The 22838-nt window shown below is 45.0% G+C and overlaps 1 protein-coding gene across 11 annotated transcripts in view; it reads left to right on the top strand.

Moving 5' to 3' along the window:
• Nucleotides 1-22838, top strand: part of LOC125023535 (ryanodine receptor 3-like) — a 100215-nt gene that overhangs the window by 29159 nt on the left and 48218 nt on the right. For 4 of the 11 annotated variants that reach the window (XM_047610856.1, XM_047610862.1, XM_047610859.1 and 1 more), the window contains exons 4-33: nt 846-860; nt 1327-1401; nt 1598-1676; nt 2186-2298; nt 3683-3782; nt 3981-4074; nt 4904-4978; nt 5538-5694; nt 6307-6471; nt 7028-7149; nt 7985-8165; nt 8999-9134; nt 10331-10426; nt 10739-10857; nt 11893-12026; nt 13140-13381; nt 13698-13890; nt 15309-15525; nt 15601-15705; nt 15919-15921; nt 17701-17804; nt 18714-18797; nt 19124-19283; nt 20259-20406; nt 20658-20860; nt 20953-21127; nt 21478-21686; nt 21762-21961; nt 22398-22464; nt 22581-22741. In XM_047610856.1, coding sequence (XP_047466812.1) covers nt 846-860; nt 1327-1401; nt 1598-1676; nt 2186-2298; nt 3683-3782; nt 3981-4074; nt 4904-4978; nt 5538-5694; nt 6307-6471; nt 7028-7149; nt 7985-8165; nt 8999-9134; nt 10331-10426; nt 10739-10857; nt 11893-12026; nt 13140-13381; nt 13698-13890; nt 15309-15525; nt 15601-15705; nt 15919-15921; nt 17701-17804; nt 18714-18797; nt 19124-19283; nt 20259-20406; nt 20658-20860; nt 20953-21127; nt 21478-21686; nt 21762-21961; nt 22398-22464; nt 22581-22741 — 3932 coding nt within the window. The remainder of the gene's footprint in view (nt 1-845; nt 861-1326; nt 1402-1597; nt 1677-2185; nt 2299-3682; nt 3783-3980; nt 4075-4903; nt 4979-5537; nt 5695-6306; nt 6472-7027; nt 7150-7984; nt 8166-8998; nt 9135-10330; nt 10427-10738; nt 10858-11892; nt 12027-13139; nt 13382-13697; nt 13891-15308; nt 15526-15600; nt 15706-15918; nt 15922-17700; nt 17805-18713; nt 18798-19123; nt 19284-20258; nt 20407-20657; nt 20861-20952; nt 21128-21477; nt 21687-21761; nt 21962-22397; nt 22465-22580; nt 22742-22838) is intronic. The other 7 variants (XM_047610857.1, XM_047610863.1, XM_047610865.1 and 4 more) reach the window with 3 other exon arrangements.

A 22838-nucleotide genomic window follows, 5' to 3' on the forward strand; every position in this document is an offset into this window, starting at 1 on the left:
TGTGGGGCTCATACGGCAGTAGGCTGCATCCTGTTAAAAGTCAGACTAAATTGATAAGAAAAAGAGCCAGAGATACACTGCACATCTCTGCTCTTCTCGTCTCATGCACGTCTTTGATCTTAAACTCATCTACTTTACAGTCCATTAACTGCTGCGATGTGTTTCCACGTTTGGAAGACTCTTTGTCTTACAGATAACTCTCTGCCCAGCGTTTGGGATAAGCGAGATTTGGGTTTATTGGTTGTGGTGATTGCAGCCCGCTCTGCCTCGCCGCATTAAGCTCAGTACCTCAGCCAGCATAAAGCCGTAGCCAGCAGCACAGAAGAAGCCTGGAAGCCAGTGCTGCAGTCTGCGTGACACAACTGCATCAAATCACAGGACCGCTATTGTCCCAGTGGCCAATCGAGGGGGATACAGAGAGCAAGAGAAAAAGACGCACAATGAAACAGAACAAAGGAGAGATTGTGGGATGTTTTCATGAAACACTGCTATGATTCAGCTCTCCCTCAGATGTTATACCATTATAACGTTGTTCAAATCAACATAATGGACATAGCTTTAGTAGATACTTGTCTTTAGTGTCCTGGTGTGCTTGTAGTTTCAGTATTAATTTGACATTTTTATGTGGCTGTTTGGCATTGATTATTTCTTGGTGTCATTCCAATGGCATTGCTTTGTAGAATGCCAAAGAAAATCTTTTTTTTTCTCCTTTTTTTCGACAATCATTTGTGCCCCCAGGACTTTTATAGTATATTGTGCCAAAGCTTAAAATAAAGCGGAACGGCTCAGGAGAACAATAGTTCTTTCTGAATAATGACGCTCTTTCTTACCTTAATGCTTCCTAGAGGCTCATAAGGAAGGTGAGTAACATGGGTATAGCTTGCTCGAGGAAAAACAACAAAACCCTTTGCATCTCCCCACGTAGGGATGTCCTTTATCCCCCCTCCTGCATCTCAACCCAACCCCAAAAGCGATGGAATCAATCCCTCCTAAGACCGATGTTGCATCGGAGACTGACGGTAGCTGTGCATCCTTCCCACATTCCTGTAGTCGGAGTGCTGGAAAGATGTCCCCCGTATCCTGCCACGCTCATGGATACAGGAGCCACACACGCCATCTCCCGTGACGAGTCAGATTGCATGTCTTCACTGGCGAGATGGTGTGGCAGAACCCTTCCCCACTGGTGAGGCCGCCGTCACCGGCGAGGAGGTCCTCACCGAGGCCGACGTTCGGTGTCAGAGGTCTGGAGGGAGACCACCGGGGCTGTCCCGTCAGGAGTCTGTGCCGACGTGTAACCATGCATTTGTGTGTGAATTATCCCCGCAGGCGGCGCAGAGCGGGGGACACAAGACTCTACTCTACGGACACGCCATCCTCCTGCGGCATTCCTTCAGCTCTATGGTGAGAGGCCGCACGCTGGAGAAAACAATCAAGCTGGATTATCGCAGTAGCGGGATTTAAAGTGAAAAGTTTAAGCATATGACACGTGTAGAGCAGCACGCGAGAAAGGTCACCTTCAGAGGATTGTGTGTGTGTGTGCGTGTGTGTGTGTGTGTGACGGCTCTGTCTTTTATGGTTTTCCGTGTGCTGACCGCAGTACCTGGCCTGTTTGAAGACATCAAGGTCACAGACAGATAAGCTGTCCTTTGATGTCGGCCTGCAGGAGGATTCAACAGGTAAAAGAACAGCTCCGGTACAGTTTCCTTTCATCCTCCGCTTTCTTCCCATTTTAGCGTCTTTGTCCGTCTGTCTTTGTTCAGTCTCGCTCGGCTGTCCTCCTCGTTTTTCTTTTTTTTATCTTCCCTTCATCACCTCATTTGTTCATGACTGAGTTTCACTGTGTCTTTTATGCATCTCAGTTAATATTCTTCTGTTGTCAGTGATAATTATATCCGAGCTGCAAATTTGATATTCTTGCCGCGGTGGCTGATACCTGGACCCACGTCTTTTTTTTTTCTTTCTTTTTTTTTTTCTGTTGTTATTCATGTTATGCCATGGGCTGCAGTAGATGAGCAGTCACTTCAAGATTATTGTTTCCATGGTGCATCCCCGTGTGCCCAAGCTCTCATTTCTGCCTGCTCTGACCTGGTTACATTATGAGTAATTACAAATGACATCAGGACAGTGCTCACTGTACTGTGTATGGCTTACGTAGCACAATACATGTGTGTCTGTGCTTTTGTAGGTGAGGCCTGCTGGTGGACCATCCACCCGGCCTCCAAACAGAGATCGGAAGGGGAGAAAGTGCGCATCGGCGACGACCTCATCCTCGTCAGCGTGTCCTCAGAGCGATACCTTGTAAGTTAATTATTTGACAACTTAAGCTGTTCGCCGGAGAACGTCAGTGGAGAACACTTCCCCTCATGTGACAGCATTTCAGATTATCCCAATCCTGTTTAACGCGCGCCGCGGTCCTCCAGTGACCTCTCTCCAGCGAGGAGCTGAAAGGAACGACTTTTTCGCTTCTGGATGACTGCGCCTTCTTACAGTTACATTATGCAGAATTTGATATGCACTGGAAATGTTATGATTTATTTAGACTGAATGCCAGAGCTTCTTCTATTATCATCCCCGACACATCTCCTCGTCCCATTAGTAACGATTACCGCCCTGTTGCACTTCTCAACTGACCTTTTCAACAATAGGCCTCTTTCGCTATTAGATTGAACTTGCCCCCTGAACTTGGCATCACAGCGATGTGCTATGTTCACCCTGGTAAATATGTTCCCTCTGATCCATGAAGTTGGTGACAGCAGCCAGGCGGTGTTTATCCCCCCGACGGCAGCAAAAGGGGGCACGGACAGATGACCACTATCGCCTTACACTCAGCAATGCCAATCTGGTTGTGTGTCCCAGCTGTCATCCACACTGTGGTATGTGAGGATGCGCAGCACCTTAGGGCTGCAGAGAGACTCAGGGGAAGGAGGATGATCAGGACACAGCTGCCACAAATTTTGCTTTTTTTTTTTTTTTTAGGATGCACACACACAGTGACAGCCATGAAACCTCCCGCTAAGTATAAATCTCCAAACACTTGAGGCATCTGTCAGTCTGTTTCATGGTTTCCTCAGCAGTCAACAACAAACTGGAGTTTTCTTCTGGATCAGTGACTACTGAGTTTAGTTTGTAACTCCAGCTGACGTCTGCCTGATGAGCTATAACAGTTTTAAACCGTCTATGGAAATTACCTTTAGTTTTTGAGAAAAATGTAAGAATGGATCGAGTGTTTTTGTGACATGTACATGGCATCAAATCTTTTTATTTGGCCTAAACTGGTTATTCTTTAGCAGCTCGCTGCGTCTGTCACCGCTGTGCTTGTCCACAAATAAGTGATTCACCAGCACAGACCCCATCTCAACTGATGCCAGGATGTTTATTGGTTGACACGGCCAAACGGAAAAGGGATAAATTGACGAAAGAGGTCGAAGGGGTAGGATGAGACGTATTGAAGTGAAGGGATGAGAGAGGTCAAATGCAAACGATAGTTAATAGGAAGAGGAAAGAGGGCAGACGAAGGATTAGAGAGAGAGAGAGAGGGATGGAGGAGCGGCTGAGAACTGAGACAAAACAGAGACAGGGGTTGGAGGTACCATTGTGAGTAAGCACAGAGAATAGAATTACATCAGGCGTGGTGCTGAGTAGTTCCAATAACTTCACGTGTTGCATCTAATCTGTTCCGCAGCATTTATCCATCTCCAGTGGCAACATCCAGGTGGATGCTTCTTTCATGCAGACTCTGTGGAACGTCCATCCCATCTGCTCCGGCAGCAACATAGAAGAAGGTAGAGACTTCAGGGAATCAGTGAATCACCTTTACAAATCTGAAAATATATACAGCATCTGTAATAGTATATACTATGTACAAATGAACACACAGTTTACCTGTGGATGCCACCAAAATGATACAACCTTTAGTAGCAGTAACACAGGAAAAACTAGAGCCACCATATTTAAATCTCTCCTTCCTCCTCCTCTCATAGGTTACCTGCTGGGCGGTCATGTGATGCGGTTGTTCCACGGGCACGACGAGGTCGTGACCATCCCAGGATCAGACCAGAGCGAAGAGCAGCAGAGGTGCGTAACACAGCGCAGCTGCGCCCCGGAGCGATGAGCGGCTCATAAGAGGCTAACTGATGCTTTCACCACGACGTCATGAAAGTGCCTCTGACCTGCGTTACACCGCAGGTCTCCGGGGGAGCCAAAATGGCTGCTATTTTTATCTACAGTATAGCTGCTGGGTGCCAACACGGATAAGACAGGACGCAGGAAAATGGCACAGTGGTCTTGAAGTGGGTCAAAACAGCGGGCAGAGCCCATGCACACTCAGCCAGGTGCCAGAGGATGTGTGCTTTCCCCTTGGCACACACACATGTACACACACACACACACACACACACACACACACACAGGGTCTATTTTTAGAATGGAGCATGGCAAATACAGAGGGGTGGGTTTAGATATTAATTTCCAGCTTTGGCTATTCTCCTAGCGTTGTCCTTGAAATTCAGCAGAAAGGCCAAGCTTTTTAGAGGTCTTACAGTTTTCTGGGGCAGATCAAACACACTCCAAGCTGTCAGCGCGCCGGGATGAGCGATTCCTTTTATCTTTGGACCCAGTCACCCATATCACTGATAGACATTGTAGCTGAGGGTTATCAGGGCGCACATGTCTCTGTTTGAAGGATGTGATGCTGCAGCCGGCAGAGTAAATCCAGGCTTGCCGCGCGCGCGTGTTTACGTGTCTGAGTCGAACATCTTGTCAGTGAATATCAGTGTGACAAACGAGAGGAAAGAGGTGGTATTCTTCCAAGCCAGGATGAATGACCTTGACAGCGTCGATGGCGGCTAGACAGTTAAAGCATCCGTAGACAGGCCGCCCACTCATGCTTCTCTGGCATCCCCAGGATAGTCAACTATGAGACGGGTAAAGCCGGCGCCAAGGCGAGGTCCTTGTGGAGGCTGGAGCCGCTCCGAATCAGGTGGGTGGTCTTCCACGTGATCTCTTATTGATTCCCTTCCATTCCATCCCCCACCCCATCATTTTTTTAAAAGAAAAAAAAACTCTTATTTTTCTCTTACCTTTTGTTTTTTGCCCACCTTGTTTTTTCTCTTACAGCCATTTACCCACCCTTCCCTCTCCACACCTGTAATTTAATGCTACACATTCTCTATCCTCCTTTCATTGACCCTCCTATTCTCTACACACACCTGTAACTTAAGCTATTATCACTTCTCATACCTGATCCTTTCTTACGTGTTTGCCTTCCTCTATTTTACAACCACCCAGGAACACAGCATTTCACTGTGTCAAACATGATGCTTATCTCTTCTACCATGTCCCTTTTTGAATTTCCCCAACAGAAACAACGAGCATAGTCAAAGAAATGTTTTCAACTCAGTTAATTCTTCAGTTCCGTCCGTGCTAGGCTAACAGCTAGCTGTAATGTTTTGCTCATTGGAAGTTATTCCAAAGCTCACGAAATGCACTTTTCTTTTGCGCGTGTGCCTAATTTCAATACGTGGGTGTGACGTTGACAGCTGGAGCGGGAGCCACATCCGCTGGGGCCAGGCCTTCCGACTACGGCACCTGACCACGGGCCACTACCTGGCCTTGACCGAGGACAGGGGGCTGGTGCTGCAGGACAGGGAGAGGTCTGACACCATCGCCACAGCCTTCTGCTTCAGAGCCTCCAAGGCAAGGGCGCAAACGCACATATAGATGCGGCTGCAGAAAACGAGATGTACGTGCTCGACCCCCCACTGTTCCTCAAGGTGACCTGAGGAACACGGGAACAGCCAAACGATTCCTCATTAAATGCCAACCAGAGCGTGTTTCAAAGGATCACCTCTAAACCTTTACAAACCAACCGCCCACGATCCTTGGGCTGGAAAGTCACCATTTCTTTCAAGGACAAATTACATGAATTACTGGACCAGTGAAAGCTGCACCATAGAGGTTAATTTAGCTGATCCTGCAAACTCTGACTGAGCCATTTAGTTGTTACTCCCAGTCACAGAGTTTTTAGATATGACCAGTGATTGTGAGCCAATTAGTAACCCTTCCAATGTGGATTCAAGTACTAAGCAATATAAGTGAACTCATTTATCAATGGACCCTTCACGACCAATACGGGTTGTAGTCACATCTGATCCCAGTAGAAATCCCTCTCAGTCTGAGCAGCAGATGCAGCCGGCATTTGGTTGGTGGTTTAATTAAGAACAAATTTACATGCGCACACGTTGATAGCGTGCCCGTGTGTTTCACACTGACAGCTCTGACATGTTCATCCTCTCCCCCCATGTGCAGGAGAAGCTGGAGCAGAGCCCCAAGCGGGACATCGAGGGCATGGGGGTGGCGGAGATTAAATACGGGGACTCGATCTGCTTTATCGTGCACGTGGCCACGGGACTCTGGCTCTCCTACCAGGCGCCCGACGTCAAATCTGCTCGTCTGGGTCCTCTCAAGAGACGAGTGAGTCAACGACGAGCAAGAGCAAAAAGCCTTCTGAGGCATAAGGAAACAGTACACCAGATTCATTACTTTAAGCATAATGCGTTGATGAAGTCACCGCCTAAACTATATATAAATCTCGTCCCTTGGCTACTGTGGCAGGAGCGATAGGAACGTCCATGCGATAATGCGCGTGACAACGTGTCCTCTGTGTAAACACAGCCAGGTAGCCTGTAGTGTCAGCACCTGTGTTCCAGACACTGAGGCTCATTGTTGGCTGACGACGGCTGGAGACATTTCCTCAATTTAAAGGCTCCCTTTTCTTCCCTTTACCTTCATCATAGGTCTTCAACGGGGGTATTATTTCAGTAGCTTAATATTGAATGCTAAATGATAATAATGTATATTTATAGATAGCACAAGGCCAGGTTTAATATAGAAGGCATATAGTAGGTAGGGGGTCCCTGGTTAATCTCTCAGTCAGTTTGAGGGCCCTTGAGACCCCTGACCTACGTCATCTGAAGTCATTCTGCTATCTCTTTCCCCTCTCTCTCTCTTCCGGCCCTGTCGTCTCAAGGCGTGCCTGCATTCTGAAGGTCACATGGACGACGGCTTGACCCTCCAGCGCTGTCAACACGAAGAGTCCCGCGCCGCGCGGATCATCCGCAACACCACGCTCCTCTTCAAACGGTTCATCAGGTGCACTGAAAAAAAAATTGTTATGTTACTCACGTCTGCACACAGTGACCTGATTGCACAATTAAACCAAATTACAGTCCACGTTTGTCTTGGGACACATTATTAGGGTAATGCGCAAAATGTCCTGTCACTGGTGCAAGTTACACAACCTCCTCACTAATGATGATAATAATTAATAAAGATGGCAAAATTGAGTTGAAATCAAAGCCGAGGCCTTAAACACACAAGTATCTCAGAGCTCCGCGCCGCTGTGATATAACGTCCCTCCAGACTGTGAACGCAGCCAGCGGAGAGTTCAGCTCTGGGCCTGTGAGTTTTGACTGAGTGAGGTGCTAAAGCCCCAGACAGCTCACTGAGTGGACCAGTCATGCGTTTCCAAATGGCAAACACTGCAACGGCGTCACAGCTACGCGCGGCCAGCTATGAAAATGGGAGCCTTGGAGCATGTAAGTGGATGCTTCCAGCACGTTTATTTGTTATCGAAGGGCCCCCGATGTCCCCCTGGGTCGGGCTCGGGGGGGCACTCGTGACGATAACATGTGAGGGTTTGTCAGGGCTCCCCTGCGGCTGTGACACACACATCTTTTCACACGCCCCTCCCACGCATCAGACAGGAGCTATTTTTAGCGGGCCAGCGGAAATCAGCATTTCAGCATGAATGAACCTGTGGGCTAAACATTGTGTTAGTCATCAGTGCCTCTCCACAGATCTGGGTGGCCTCCCGATCGGAGTTTCATTGTTTTTTGTCATTTCAGGAAAATGATCACAGACACAGCGTGAAGGCCTGTGTGAATTAGTGTTTTTTTTTTTTCTTTCTGTGTATCCCCCCTCCCAGAGACCTGGACTGTCTGGGCGTTAAGAACAGGGCACTGGTCGCCATGCCTGTCGAGGAGGTGCTCCAAACCCTTAATGACCTCATCACGTACTTCCAGCTCCCAGACGCCGAGCTGGAGCACGAAGAGAGGCAGATCAAGCTGCGCTCGCTGAAGAACAGGCAGAACCTCTTCAAACAGGAAGTGAGTTCCACCAGAGAGGAACTCCTCGCGAAAACAATTAGCAAGATCATCAGCAAAAGATTACGAACCCTGAGCGGAGAGTGTGATTGAGGCAATTATAGTAAGTGGCTGCATGTATGATTGAGCCCTGGAGAAATCTTACAAAGTATGTGAAGGGCTCAAGCAATTGATTCTCTATGGCGTGTTCCATTGCCATCTGAGCCGCATATGAAGGCGTCAGCAGTTTTGGTGTTATAAGTTTTCCCGAGGCTGCCGTGAGTGCACTGAGGCTCTCTGCTAAGCCTCTACGGCCTAAATTGCTTTCATCAATTACAAAATGTCAGCTGCTTCACGGAGGGGGCCTGGCGATGCCGACCGTCCAAACTCCCCTCAACACGTGCGCGCCGCGACGACGCGGACGTGGCGCCACATCCTCAGGATGCCAAGTTAAATGTAATAAACTTGATTTACGCCGTCATAAAATAATGTACTCTTATTATTTGGAAACCACACAGAATTTGTTTTATCTTATGTATTTCTTTCCAAAATACACAAAAATAGCACGCCTCTGTCCCACCCCTGATATATTACATTTAGAAGGTCAATTTGTCACTGTAGGCAGCTGACTCATGATTTTCCCTGGCATTATAAATCATCCGCGATTTCCATTTTGTCATTTATGCCCTCCATTTAGCATATCTGATCACTATAGATATCCCTCTATAATATAAATCACCATGACACGACCATAAATGGAATAAAAAAAAAAAAAGAGACAAATTTCACCAAATGAATGTCTAATGAGAGCTCGAGATACAATTGCGTTCACGTGTTGGTTTTTATATCCTTCTCAGGGCATGCTGACTCTAGTGTCCAACTGCATCGACCGCCTGAACGTCTACAACAGCGCTGCCCACTTCGGGGAGTGCGCTGGGTCTGAGGCCGGGGCCGCCTGGAAAGACATTCTCAACCTGCTGTATGAGCTGCTGGGTGAGGAGCTGGTCTACCACAAGCCACACACACACACACATACGTAAGAGCCAACAGGTTTACACTCGCTGCTGCAATCAATCTCAGAGCAGAATGAAGATTGAGTAGCTGCAAGTGTGGGCATTTGGAGGTGATGAAGATGTGCGCTGCCTCCGTGTTTAACCAGCTTTTTACAGACGCCTCTGACAGGAGGTTTCCAGAATGTTGACACACATGTATAGCATTGGTGCCTGTGTCTAATGCCCACACACGCAAACTCAAATTGTTGCCCTCATTGCTTTCAGCCTTTAAATATAATTTCTCACTGTCTGTGCTGTTTTATTTATACACCGAACCTACACAATATTAGACATGTGGTCATTATGTTATGCCTGATCAGTCCATAGTATAACTCCTTTTCGTAACCCCTCTAAACTTCTTGCAATGCTCTGTCAGGTTCATGTGTATCTAAATGAAACGTCCTGGCAGGGAAATATATTTTTGCTCTTCTGCCTGCGTATCCCAGTGTCTAGTCTTTGATGCTTACAATGTTTGTCTTGAACGTTCGTTCGCCAGCTGTCACATAAATGATGCATTTGCGAGCAGGGTGTTGTGGGCAGGTGTCATTTTCTTCCTATCGTGGTTCAGATGCGCCCCCATTCTTATGGAGACAATCTCAACGGCCCATGTGCAAAGATTATCCTTCATCTCTCTACACTGAAGCACCCTGTGCCCTCTAAGAATGTCCTTCATGCTCTTATTTACACTGATTTTCATTTCCTGGCTTGCATTAGTGTTCGAGCCACGTCTCCCCGCTCCCTTGTTCCCTCCTACACACACCTGGTTCGGCGCAGTGCTAAGTGGATTTGGGATGCCTCCCTCCTTCTTTCCCTCCCTGTTTGTCTGCATTGGATGACCCTGTCTTTTTAAGCTAGGACATACATGGGTGTGTGTGTGTCTTTTCTCTCCTTGTGCCGCTCCCTCCTTCTATCTTTGGCGTCTTCCAAAATGAATATGGATAAAGGTGTCAAAGGGTGTCCTCTTCCTTAACTGGCTTTGGGCTTGAATATAAGGTGTCCACCTTTGGGTGACATTGTCTCGCTGGCTTGTAAGAAATCGCATTAAGAAATGCACTGAGTGGGATCCATCCACACACAAAAACAATGTTTAGTTTAGTATAGAATTTGCCTCACGCATGCTTTCTTCTCATCCCGCAGCGGCATTAATCCGAGGGAACCGGAACAACTGCACCCAGTTCTCAAACAACTTGGACTGGCTGGTTAGCAAGCTGGAGAGACTGGAGTCCTCTTCAGGTACACTCTTAGTCTTTCTCACACATTCTCAGCCTCTGGTGAAACAGCGCAGTCAGGTGACTCTTGTGACACATCACAAATTGAGTTCCTTTCGTGGCAATCCAGCACTCCTCAGCAGGGACATGAGTCAAAAATTACACTCAGTGGCTCAAAAGACAGCACGGGAAAACTTTCTTTTTAAATGGTGTGGTAGAGAATGCACCAGCAATGTACTCTGAAAAGCGGATTCGGTGTCTTTCTGATGAGTGTCCTCGGGTGTGTTTTTCTTTTTTTGTGGATATTAACTAATTGATGAATTTTGCTGCTGTGCAGGCATTCTGGAGGTTCTGCACTGCATTCTAATTGAGAGCCCTGAGGCACTTAACATTATACAGAGAGGACACATCAAGTCCATCATATCGCTACTCTACAAGCATGGACGCAACCACAAGGTCAGTAGAAAGTACGGTGCCATGGTCAAGTGCAGGGTAATATATATGTACATTTGAGATGGCATGTACCTTCAAGGATAGTTAGTAGTTGGAGCACTCCACAGTTTTCAAAATGTTTGTATTCACTTAATGTTTAGCAGGTTGAGAATATTTCATCTTTGGAGGATGCTGGCATTACTTACCTAGTTTGGACAGAATCCTTGTTTGCTGTTTTTATGGTAAGCTAACTAGCTTCTGGCTATGGGTATTCGCTCAGTGCGCAGACTTGAAAGTGGTACTGACATTATCTAATTCTCGAGCAAGAAGACTGTACATCGAATTAACACCAGTAACTGAGATGTTGTCAGAATGTTTTAGTCATGCAGAAAAGCACACGATAACCACTGAACCATTCATCTCCAGTTCACAATCAGAATCTTTCGTCATTAGGCTCACCCGGAGACCCGCATTTATTTCCATAGCGGTTACCTCTGGGCCTCTTTGTCACATCGTCTTCTCTTTAGTCACTAATTGACTGTGCTTACCCTCTACCAGCATGTAAACTTCGATCCTTGACGGGAAGTTCCTCGGGGTTTTGTTGCAGTATGTCCCCATCATGAATCCGTTTAACAGTGCAATGAGATCAGGGGCAGGCAGTCAGCAGGTCGGGGGCCGTAAATCAGCCTGAATGTGTCATTTTGCTACGGAAGCAGGTGAGAAAGGTCAGTGATAAAGTGTAGGCGCTCTGGCCTGTCACCCTTGGCTGAGCTACCCGGCCCATTTAATTCTACTGCTTTGTTAAGCTAACATCAAAGGGAGTGGACATGTTTTTGTCCCCGCCACTAAGCAGAGTAATTACGCACTGGTTGCATAGCAAGAGGCTGTCCCTGGAGCAGCGGCCTAGACAATGACCACAGACAAAGTTAATTATTCATTTGTGGAAAGGTATGGATTCATATTGAAGGTTCAATAGGGACAATGAAGTGAACGTTGTTGTGGTCTTCCATACGACACTGTTGCTTATTGTCCTGCCCTTGTGCCGGCACTTTCCTCTAGATTCTGGATGTGCTGTGTTCGCTGTGTGTGTGCAACGGCGTGGCTGTGCGAACCAATCAGAACCTCATCTGCGATCACTTGCTGCCCAAGAGAGATCTGCTTTTGCAAACCCAGCTGGTCAACGATGTCCAGAGGTTAGAAACCTTGCCGCCTTTTCAACATCCTGGTCCATATCGTAGGCAAAAGACATTTTTTTTATTCTCGATTTGCAGTAATTCTGTAGGAAGAATATTCAAATAAATAACCATGTCACCAAGGCAAGGTAGGTTTCCGGTAACTAGTGCTTTCAAACCATTAAAGCTGCGCTGGGAAACCCTCAGTAGTCATTGTCCAATGGCTTACCCTCTGGAGGCAGATAACAGATAATGGATATCTGAGCAAAGGCTTCCTCTCTCATGCACCAGTCATTGAAACAGGACTGTTTCACAAGTAGCCGGTTTCCACTCACTTAAAAAATGCTGTCTACAGGTTTTGCTTGGCAAACACACTTTGCTTGGCCTGCAAAAAACGCCTGCTCCAATATGATTGACCAATACTAGTTGGATTAACACTAAAACCAGAACTTAATACCGAAAATACAGATCTGGTCCCTTGTTGTCAGATTGTGCATATTGATATCTGCTAAAAGATATCTGCTTAAAGACATTACGCTGCAATGTGCAACTGTTATTTATGCAGCAGTCGGGTTTAAATAATTGCTTTCCATATAAGAACTAGTATCTTTGACACCGGCAGTTTTAACGATAGTGTGTAAACCTCTGCTCTGTAATCATTCAGAGTTACGGGCAAGGTAATTAAATTTACAAAAACCTAGTTTAAGCAGCTCCAGCTTCTCAACCTGTACATTATGCATGCTTGTGCATTCAGCTCGAGAGAAAGAGGTATGCACTGAAAAGTACATGCCTGGGGTGGACTGAGTAATGTGAGTGATGTACACCCAAGTATGATGTGACATTTGGGTGATTGAAGCACCCCGTGTTCAGATTGCACTGTGCCCTTACATCTCCTATAGTAACTTTTCGATACTGTACAGTGACAAGAAGTATTTCACCAAGGGGCTTTGTTCTACCCCGTGCATTTTCAGTGTATATTATCTCTTCTTCTTGTTACTAGAGAAGTGGAACACCCCAAACCAAATGCATGCAATTAAATTATCTTGTCCCAAGGATAAACTTTGTCATTAGCTTCATGTTAAAAATAGGTCTCTGGGGGGCATCTAATGATTTCACATCTCACTTCACTGCCAGCATGAGGCCGAACATCTTCCTGGGGGTGAGCGAGGGTTCAGCTCAGTACAAGAAGTGGTACTACGAGCTGATGATCGACCAGGTGGACCACTTTGTGACCAGCGAGCCCTCCCACCTGAGAGTGGGCTGGGCTAACACTAAAGGGTACGCCCCCTACCCTGGAGGAGGAGAGGGCTGGGGGGGCAACGGAGTCGGGGATGACCTCTACTCGTACGGTTTTGATGGACTCCACCTCTGGTCAGGTAGGCGGCGGACGGAAAATTCAGTAGCGATTTTAATAAGCTAACATATTGAAGATGAGTGGTAATCCTGGGCTACAGCCAGGTTGTGTCTAGACAGGATAGGTACCCTGCTGGAGTGATCTCCTTGCCCAGAGTGTGTGTGTATGTGTGTTTGGTCTTGATTTTGTGTGTGTGTGTGTGTGTGTGTGTGTGTGTGTGTGTGTGCGTGTGTGTGTGTGTGTATGTGTGTGTGTGCGTGCTTGACAGATATATGATTTTTGCCAGCATCTCTCACTAGGTCATATTTCACATGACAGTATGTGTGTGTCCCGAATAGGTCGTATCCCGCGGGCGGTTGCGTCAATGAACCAGCATATTCTGACCTCAGAGGATGTGGTGAGTTGCTGCCTGGACCTGGGAGCGCCCAGCATTTCTTTCAGGATCAACGGGCAGCCGGTCCAGGGCATGTTTGAAAATTTCAACGTGGACGGGCTCTTCTTCCCCGTCGTCAGCTTCTCGGCGGGAGTCAAGTGAGTGTTTATTTGTTTCCTCTGCGCGTTGTCCGAGATGACACCATGAAATCCCTCCATGATAAATGAGCTGCACGCATAAGCGCACACAGAGGAGGAAGACAAGCCTCATGCCAAAATATATGTTTATCATATATATATGTATCAAGGGCCTGGGTTATTTTCCTCTCTGTTTCCATGGTGATGACAGATTGAGTGTGATTGACGGGACTTTAAAATGGAATTTCAGGCTCCAGCAGTTTTACCCTGATTCCATGATTGACTCCCACTTTGAAGAGCACACCAGCATTTTGCAGCTTTCACTTGAGTCATTTGACATCAAGTGGCTAGTCTGATTTTATTTGGCCATGTAAGCCATCAGAGAGAGAATTCATTTCTTACTGCCTGAAGAGAACGAGTTCTAAAAAAAAAACTCTGAGGAGCATAAAGAAATTGAAGAATGCTTTAAGTTTACTCAGATTTATTCATTTGTCAACAAAAATAAATGAAAAAAATATATATCAGATCATGGTAAATTCCTTAAATGAATGTTTTGGTGCCAAATTGGATCACACCCCCAAACTCAGGATGATCATCATAATCCTTAAATCATTTTCCATTAAATTTTAATACCAAAATATTAGCAATTATATCTACGATTTTACTGACTTATAAATGACCTACAGTGCTTGTTTTTGTTGCTAGTTTTGTCCTATATTCTCCTCCTCTCTCCCATATTTCCATTTTTGTGTCTGTTCTCGGGTCCTCATTACTATTTCTCCCCTCTTGGCTTTTAGAGTGTGCAGACATAGGACTTCCACACGATATCCTATCACAGTCATTGTAAGTCTGACTACTGAGTGACAAGACTGCCCATGCTAATTTACTAGATTTTCAATATAAATATCTAGTGTTGTATTTGGAAAGTCCCACCTTAAGAGCACATTTGTGTGGGTGTGATGTCTCCAAGCTTGTGTGTGAAATTGACCCAGTGAACAGGGTGAACGTCTCCGAGGATTTGAATGTGCCAGAAAGTGACAGTGACAGTCACACATCTTCACTGCTCAATAATTGAGGGCTGCAGTCAGAACCAGCTCGGTTGCGTCACTACTACTACTTGAGAATCTATTTTAGGCAGTCTCAGGAGAGTCTCTTTACAGTGATGGCCTGAGACGTTTTTTTTTTTTTTTTTCTCTCTCAGAGCTAAACTCGTCCCCCTTAGAGCAGGACTGATTGGAGCGGATTAAGGAGGATCAGATTGTTAAGGAAAAGCATTTATGTGTAGCGGCATGATTTGATTTCTTATCACGGGCTGCTTCTTTCATTAATGTCTGCCTTATTATTGTGATGATATTTATGTTTGCACAGATATCTTTTGACTCCATCATTATTAGAGTGTCAGATAGATCCATCAGATGACCAACATCTTTTCTCATCAGGGTCCGTTTTCTGTTGGGTGGCCGACACGGCGACTTTAAGTTCCTCCCTCCATCGAGTTATGCTCCGTGTTACGAGGCTCTGTTGCCCAAAGAGAAGATGAAAGTGGAGCCGGTGAAGGAGTACAAGAGAGATGTGGACGGAGTGCGAGATCTGCTGGGCACCACGCAGGTCCTGTCGCAGGCTTCCTTCATCCCCACACCTGTGGAGACCAGCCAGGTAAGCCGGTGCGGGACAGCAATTCACACACGCTCGCTTTTGTACTGTCTCATTTACTTTTTTTCATTTCTTCAGATTGTCATGCCGGCTCATTTGGAGAAGGTTCGGGACAAACTGGCTGAAAACATCCATGAACTGTGGGGTATGAATAAGATTGAGCTGGGCTGGTCGTACGGCAAGGTGAGAAACAGGCACATTGTTCCTTTGCTGGTATTTTCATCATATCTGATTGTCACCTAGATCAACAGATTAAAAAAGTATATATAATCCACACTTCACTAATACAAAAGTATTAAATGTGTTGGTTAGTCGTATTAGAATTTCTTTAACCATCACAAAAGCCTGTACATCATCTTGCTTTCTCTTTTATAATTTGCTGTTCACACCAAAAAGAGGGTAAGTGGAAAAAGAACACTCATTTTACATGTTCAGTGCTTTTCATGTCAGTCATTTAGATGCATCATTCCAGTTTGTTCGTAGGAAGTAGAGATCCCTGTGTCCGTGTTTTACTAGTTACAAACTACTGTTTCACCCAAGGGCAGAACAGGATGTTTTGGCAATTTCAGCGTAGCAATAAACCAAGAGGAAAGTCTGTGTTTTAATCGTCTGGATTTAATTTCTTCCTCTGTTGAAAGAAAGGCAAATGAGGTGTCCAGTTGATTCTTTAAAGGCCTTGATCCAGGTTGAATCCCAGAGGTCGCTTCATCATGAAAATTTAAGCACAGGATGAGAACATGTCTTTTTATAGTATTAGATAATATCTTTGCTTCTTTTGCTATTAATGGCATCCCTTTTGTCCCATTTTATTGACACAAAACATATCTGCGTGCTAACTGTGAAGCAAGAGCCTGTTTAGCTTAGCATAACAACTGGAAAAAGCTAGCCCAGCTATTTTCACAGCTAAGTAAATCAGTGGACCGGCGCCTCCGAACTAACAAGCAATATCATGTTTGAATAATTGATGGAAAAATCTAATTGTCAAACAGAACTAAACCTAGAAGATAGCTAGCTTAGCTTAGCATAAAGACTTCTAACAGAAGGATACACTAAGTCTAGCTCTGCTTCAAGTTTAGCTTCTACGAAACTTTTTCTTTTTTTTTGTGAAGATTTAAAAAAAAAAACTTTGCTAAGCTAAGCTAAATGTCTCCTGACCACACCTCCAATGCTATATACTTTCTTGTCTTCCTCTCTGAAACACAGAGAACGGGTGTATTATCAGTTGCTTTCCTGCAAAGTATATAGCAGCAAACATCAATAATCCATCCATGCCTTTCTGGTTTATTGTACATTAGTCACAACATAACGCCAAAGTAACCTGTTTGGTCTTAAAGGAGCAAAACCAACAAATATGGAACACAGCTCTTATGTCTATAATACAAACAAACATGCGGTTCCCTCTGTTACTGAGACCTCCAGCTTTTATACTCAAATATGCATACGCAAGTATTATCAGATGTAGGTTGTTGTAGTTATGTCCTCTGTAGTTGTCATTCATTTTATTTTGTTGCAGCAGCATTTTCAGCGAATGTCATAACTCAGAGGGAAATAAGCAATGAGAGCGTCGTTAGTCATTTAGCTGCCTATAAATACCCTTTTCATTGTTCCTCCAATATAATCGTGTGAGGGAAGAGATTTCCTTTAGTTCTTGTACTATTCACAGAAGAGCTGACTGATGTTCTTTGGACCCCCCTAACCACCCACCCACCCACATACATACACACACACACAGTTCTGCGTATCTGCAGCCCTGCATGTTTTCTTGGTAAACATCCACCATTGCCATGCCGCCTCCTCTGAGCAGCATTGCCAAAGGGATTATTTGGCATAAAGTGCGGCCTCAAGAGACGCATTACACCTCTCCACTTGGTATTCCAGCCATACACCTTTCTATCTCCCCCAAGAAAACATGCGCTCTTGTTCCTCTCCATAACATGTTCACTAGAGTAGACTGTCTTATCACCTCAGCCGGTAACCCGCCGTGCTCCAGCAACATGCCCGCCCCCCTTGTTAGTTCACAATAACATTGACTTACAAGGCTGTATAGTTCATATGCATACAGTATATCAAGTAAACTCTCCCCACGTGTCGTGCATATGAATTGAGCTATCGTTGAGCACTGATGAAGACAGCAGAAGGTTGATACGTTTTTTACTGTGGCTGCTTTTGTTCTCACAGATAAGGGAGGACAATAAGCGGCAGCATCCATGCCTGGTGGATTTCTCCAAGCTGCCAGAAACGGAAAAGAACTACAACCTGCAGATGTCAACAGAAACTCTGAAGTATGCTAAGAATTATGGGTTGATTATCCCCCTTGTCCATGCATTTTTTTTTTTGAAAAGATGAAGGAACATTTCAGTAGGAGTCAGTAGGAGTCCTTGTTGTTGCCATCTTGGCGGTGCATGACTCTTGGGCTGATTATTATGGGCAAACAGGTGGTGCATGAATGGAGCTGAAGGGAGCAGGTGACACCTACTGTAGGCAGCCAGTTAGCGACTGTACTACTAGCTGGAACAGCTCTAACTGTCAATCAGAGCAGCCACACATGTGATTATGCACAATCTTACACCTTTATAAAGTCTTAAAGGATAGTTATATAAAAAGCCTTAGTCCAGCATTAATTGCTAGGGTTTTTTTTTTTTACCTTGTTTAAAATGTTGCCTGTTATACATAAATAGAGTAGAAATATGTTCAGTTAATTCATTTCAAAACTGAAACAATGACACTGATTGATTTACTTTTACTTTTACCAAAGGTCATCTGTGCTCTTTAAATTGACAGTAGATTCCTGTTGATTTTTCTGCTTACCAATGCTCTGCATAACACAAGGGATTTGCATAAATGCTGTTTGAATGTTAAAGGAGAATATGAAGGGTGTGCTGTGATTAATCTTAAACTGCTGCAGCGGCCGACACTGATGCGTTTCTGAGTGACACCAAACTCCGTTTCACTGCCACGCTGTCCCCTCGCAGGGCGCGAGTAAAATTTGTCAAAATACACTTCACACCCCTTCCATTCCTCTGGGTATTGTTTGCCCTTTCCATAACGGATCAGGATATGCACAATTTCACCGCCTTATTTGAACACCTCCAGCCGCTCTGTTATCACTGGCCCATCAAGATGTACTGTAGTGTCAAATCAGAAATAATTCTGAAAGCGGGGATTCACGCAGAGTATTGTTTTGCCCACAGGACCCTGCTGGCATTGGGCTGTCGTGTAGCTCAGGTGAATCCAAATGCTGAAGAGTCGCTCAAAAAGATAAAACTCCCTAAGAAGTAAGTGGGCATGCTTATGGTAACTGTACAAAGAAAGACAGTTATAATATGTCTGCACACTTATCTGTACTGTAACAGCTCTTGTATGAAACTGTTGAATAAGACCCAACTGTTTAAACCCAGTGAACAATCATTCAAACCTTTCCAGTAATATGAGAAAAAAAAGAAAAAAAAAAACAGTACATACTGTCTGTGCTGCAAGAAGGGAGGCTATAAATTGTTGGAAGCCAGACCTGGTGGATTCTATCTATTCTATTACTGTACACCCATAACTGAGGGAAATTACTTTCATCATTATGTTTTGTTTTTTGTTTTTTTATCTGCAGTTACATGATGTCCAATGGTTATAAGCCATCCCCTCTGGACCTATCTGACATAAAGCTGATTCCGGGTCAGGAGCTGCTGGTGGACAAGCTGGCAGAGAATGCACACAATGTTTGGGCCAAGGACCGCATCAAACAGGGATGGACCTACGGCATCCAGCAGGTAGGCTCACATAGCTTTTTTCTTTTTCTTTTTTTTCTTTTTTTTTTTGTTGTATGCGTGTATACTGTGTTTGCACCAAAACAGACATTTATAAATAATAAATTCAGCAAAAAACAATCTTGTTTTCTCAGTGTATAAAATGCCATGCCGTATTTGGTTTCAATCTTTGTCCTTTTTATCAGTTTCTACTTTTATGGCTCATTAATTCTCCTACCAAACAGTACCAGTGTCAGACTGTTTGTTTAGTCTGACATTTCCAAGCTATAAGTCGTTATTCATTACACAGAAAGATATTTGGCAGTAAAGGGCAACAAGCCGCCGAACATATTGTACAGAACACACTGCATACGGCATGTCCCTCCCTGATCATCTGAAGGACAAAAACTGCACACAGGGGCAGCTGTAGAGATAACTTTTGCCATGATTGCCATGATTTCCAAATTTCTTGTGTGTTCCTGGTAGCAAAGTACACCCTGGCTTTAACTGTGTCTTTAAATGTAACTGTATAATAGCTCATTTAATTTGTTTAAGTTACATCATATACTGAAATGAAATAAAGGTCTGAAATGGACTGGAGATAACCGACAGAAGGAACACTTAGATGCAATTATACCTTCTAAAACACATTTTGAGTTTTTCATTTTTCCGTGCTCTCCAAGTTAAGTTGACAACAGGAGACCAACCTGCATACACAGCTCAAGGTTTCAAATAAAGCTTCACAAATCTATTTAAGTAGTACTAATATGATACTCCCATGATTGCATCTTGTCCCCCAACGCAATTCTAGGAGAAATGACACAGAAAAAAATAGAGGATGTGATGAGCAGCAGTAGCCCACTGGCAATAAATGGCTAATTAACTTCTCAGTTACTGGGATTGACAGCACAGTCGTAACAAACAGACTGTACGGCTGAGCTGGCTCCCATGAGTCCCCCTATAGGTTTTCAGCACAAATTCTTTCTCTTTTCCGCGCAGGATCTGAAGAGTAAGCGTAACCCTCGCCTGGTTCCCTATGCTCTGCTGGATGAGCGCACCAAGAAGTCAAACAGGGACAGTCTGCGGGAGGCTATTCGCACTCTGATTGGCTACGGATACAACATCGAGCCCTCAGACCAGGAAGGCGGTGAGTTTCCCTCATGGAAGAACGATTACCAAGAAGCACAGAGGATCAAATTATACAACCCATGATAAAATGCTCCACACAAGGGATAAGCAGAAAAACATTTTGTCCTGAATTAATGTTGCGGTTCAGATAAGGGACTCTGCCTCCCACCCTCAGTCAGTGTGTTTGCCTTCAACTGCACATATAGATCTTGGCACTAACTGTTTTTTTTTTTTTTTCTCTAATCTGACACTGTTCCTTCCACCCACTAGGACAAGTGGTTGAGCGGCTCAGCATCGATAAGATCCGCTTCTTCAGAGTAGAGCGGACGTATGCAGTGAAGACTGGAAAATGGTACTTTGAATTTGAGGCCGTCACAGGAGGAGACATGAGAGTGGGCTGGGCCAGACCGGCTTGCAAGCCAGATGTGGAGCTTGGCACAGATGAGCTCGCCTTCGTCTTTGACGGGTACAGGGTAAGCTGTTGACCGAACCGAAATCAGTTGAATTTATCGTAGTCCACGTGCATGTGCTCTATTTTTTATATGCCTGTCTGTACCGTGCCCAGGGCCACTGTCTGAACATGGGCAGCCGGCTGTTCGGGCGCTGCTGGCATGCTGGCGATGTGGTGGGCTGCATGATCAACATGGAGGACAAGTCCATGATCTTCACTCTCAACGGAGAGATCCTGATCACCACCAAGGGCTCTGAACTCTGCTTCACCGACTTTGAAACAGAGGATGGTGAGAAATGTCTAAGCGTGAATATGATGTTAGAGAGCTGTGCAAAACAAACAGTCAGGGAATGTCAGGCCGATGAGGTGATTATAGAACGAGTTGTTGGGTGTACATCTTAGCAACCCTTCGCTCATCTTTTAATAAAGCTTTCTCGTGCAGAGCAGGGCGCTTCAACCTAGAAAAACCATGCTGTGGATGGAAGTTAAAAATAAGTGGCTCCCTGTAATGAAATCACCCTTATTTAACGTGACACTTGTAAATTGCCTTTTTGCAAAAGCTGGATTGATTTTACCCTCATCTCCCATCATGTGTGTTCCTCGAGGTTTCATTCTCTTCTCCCTCTGGCCGTTCTTCAGGGTTTATTCCAGTGTGTAGTCTCAGCCTTGCTCAGGTGGGTCGTATGAACCTGGGCAAGGACGCCAGCACCTTCAAGTTCTACACGATGTGTGGCCTGCAGGAGGGATTTGAGCCATTTGCCGTCAACATGAACCGAGAGCTCACAATGTGGTTCAGCAAGCGTCTGCCAACATTTGTCAATGTGCCCAAGGACCACAACCACATTGCAGTAAGAATGAAACACTTTGAGACCTTTGCTGGTTAAAATGTTGAAATTAGCGAGGTAACAGGTGACTCTTTGCAGGTCACAAGGATTGACGGCACTGTGGACAGCCCTCCGTGTCTTAAAGTCACCCATAAGACATTTGGCACCCAGAACAGTAATGCCGACATGGTGTTTTGTCGCCTCAGCATGCCTGTGGAGTTCCACTCCTTCTTCAAGTCCAGTCCTGTTTTAGACATGAACGGAGTGCATGAGGACGATACTCTGAAAGTCAAACACAGGTACTGACCTTAGCCAAAACATGATTTCAAGCAATGCAATGTAATGCAAGAAACTGACGATTGTTTGCTTAGGTTTCTTGAATCCCTCTCAACCAAAAGGCTTTTGTAACTCTAAGCATATTAGCTGGAGCACTAGGTTTTTAACCTCACGTTGAGGGCTGCTGAGTTTGTTTACAAGGTTGACAACAGCAGTTGCGTTGCTATGCCTCCTGGCAATCAAGTGAGTTGTTAATAACAATTAATTGGACTTCAGGTAGTTTGTTTGGAGATGAAGAGCCTTTTTGGATCAGAGGGGAAACCTGTTCAATGTCAAATCCAGCAGCATTGTTTCAAATACTTAGAAGTGATGTTATTGGATGTTATAATAGCTTTGTAAATTGTAAAGCCAGTTAAAACTGAAACTGACAGTCACCTATTGACTGGTGGTTTCTGTCAGATATCCACTGAGATCTGTGCGGCACAGTGATGAAAGTCGACGAGTGGACTACGGCAGCATCACAACGGTACTTAAGAAGTTTTTGTTCCCTTCTGTTCCCTTGTGTTTCTTTTTTTGTTGTTTTTTTACCTATTTACTGACATGTTCAGTACATGACTCCCCCTTCAATTATTTTTGTTACAGTACTACTATTCAGTGAGAGTCTTCGCCGGTCAGGACCCAGCTTGTGTGTGGGTTGGATGGGTTACCCCCGACTACCATTACTATAGCAACAACTACAACCTCAGCAAGAACCGAACAGTAACTGTCACCCTGGGTGATGAACGGGGGCGAGTCCATGAAAGGTGGGGTGCTCTATTTAGCTTTTACACATGAAAAAAAAGCTGTAACTGTTACATCTTGTCGACCTATAATTTGCCTTATAAATCCCTTAAGCAATCT

The sequence above is a fragment of the Mugil cephalus genome, chromosome 17 (genome assembly GCF_022458985.1).
Source record: "Mugil cephalus isolate CIBA_MC_2020 chromosome 17, CIBA_Mcephalus_1.1, whole genome shotgun sequence".
Lineage (NCBI taxonomy): Eukaryota > Metazoa > Chordata > Actinopteri > Mugiliformes > Mugilidae > Mugil > Mugil cephalus.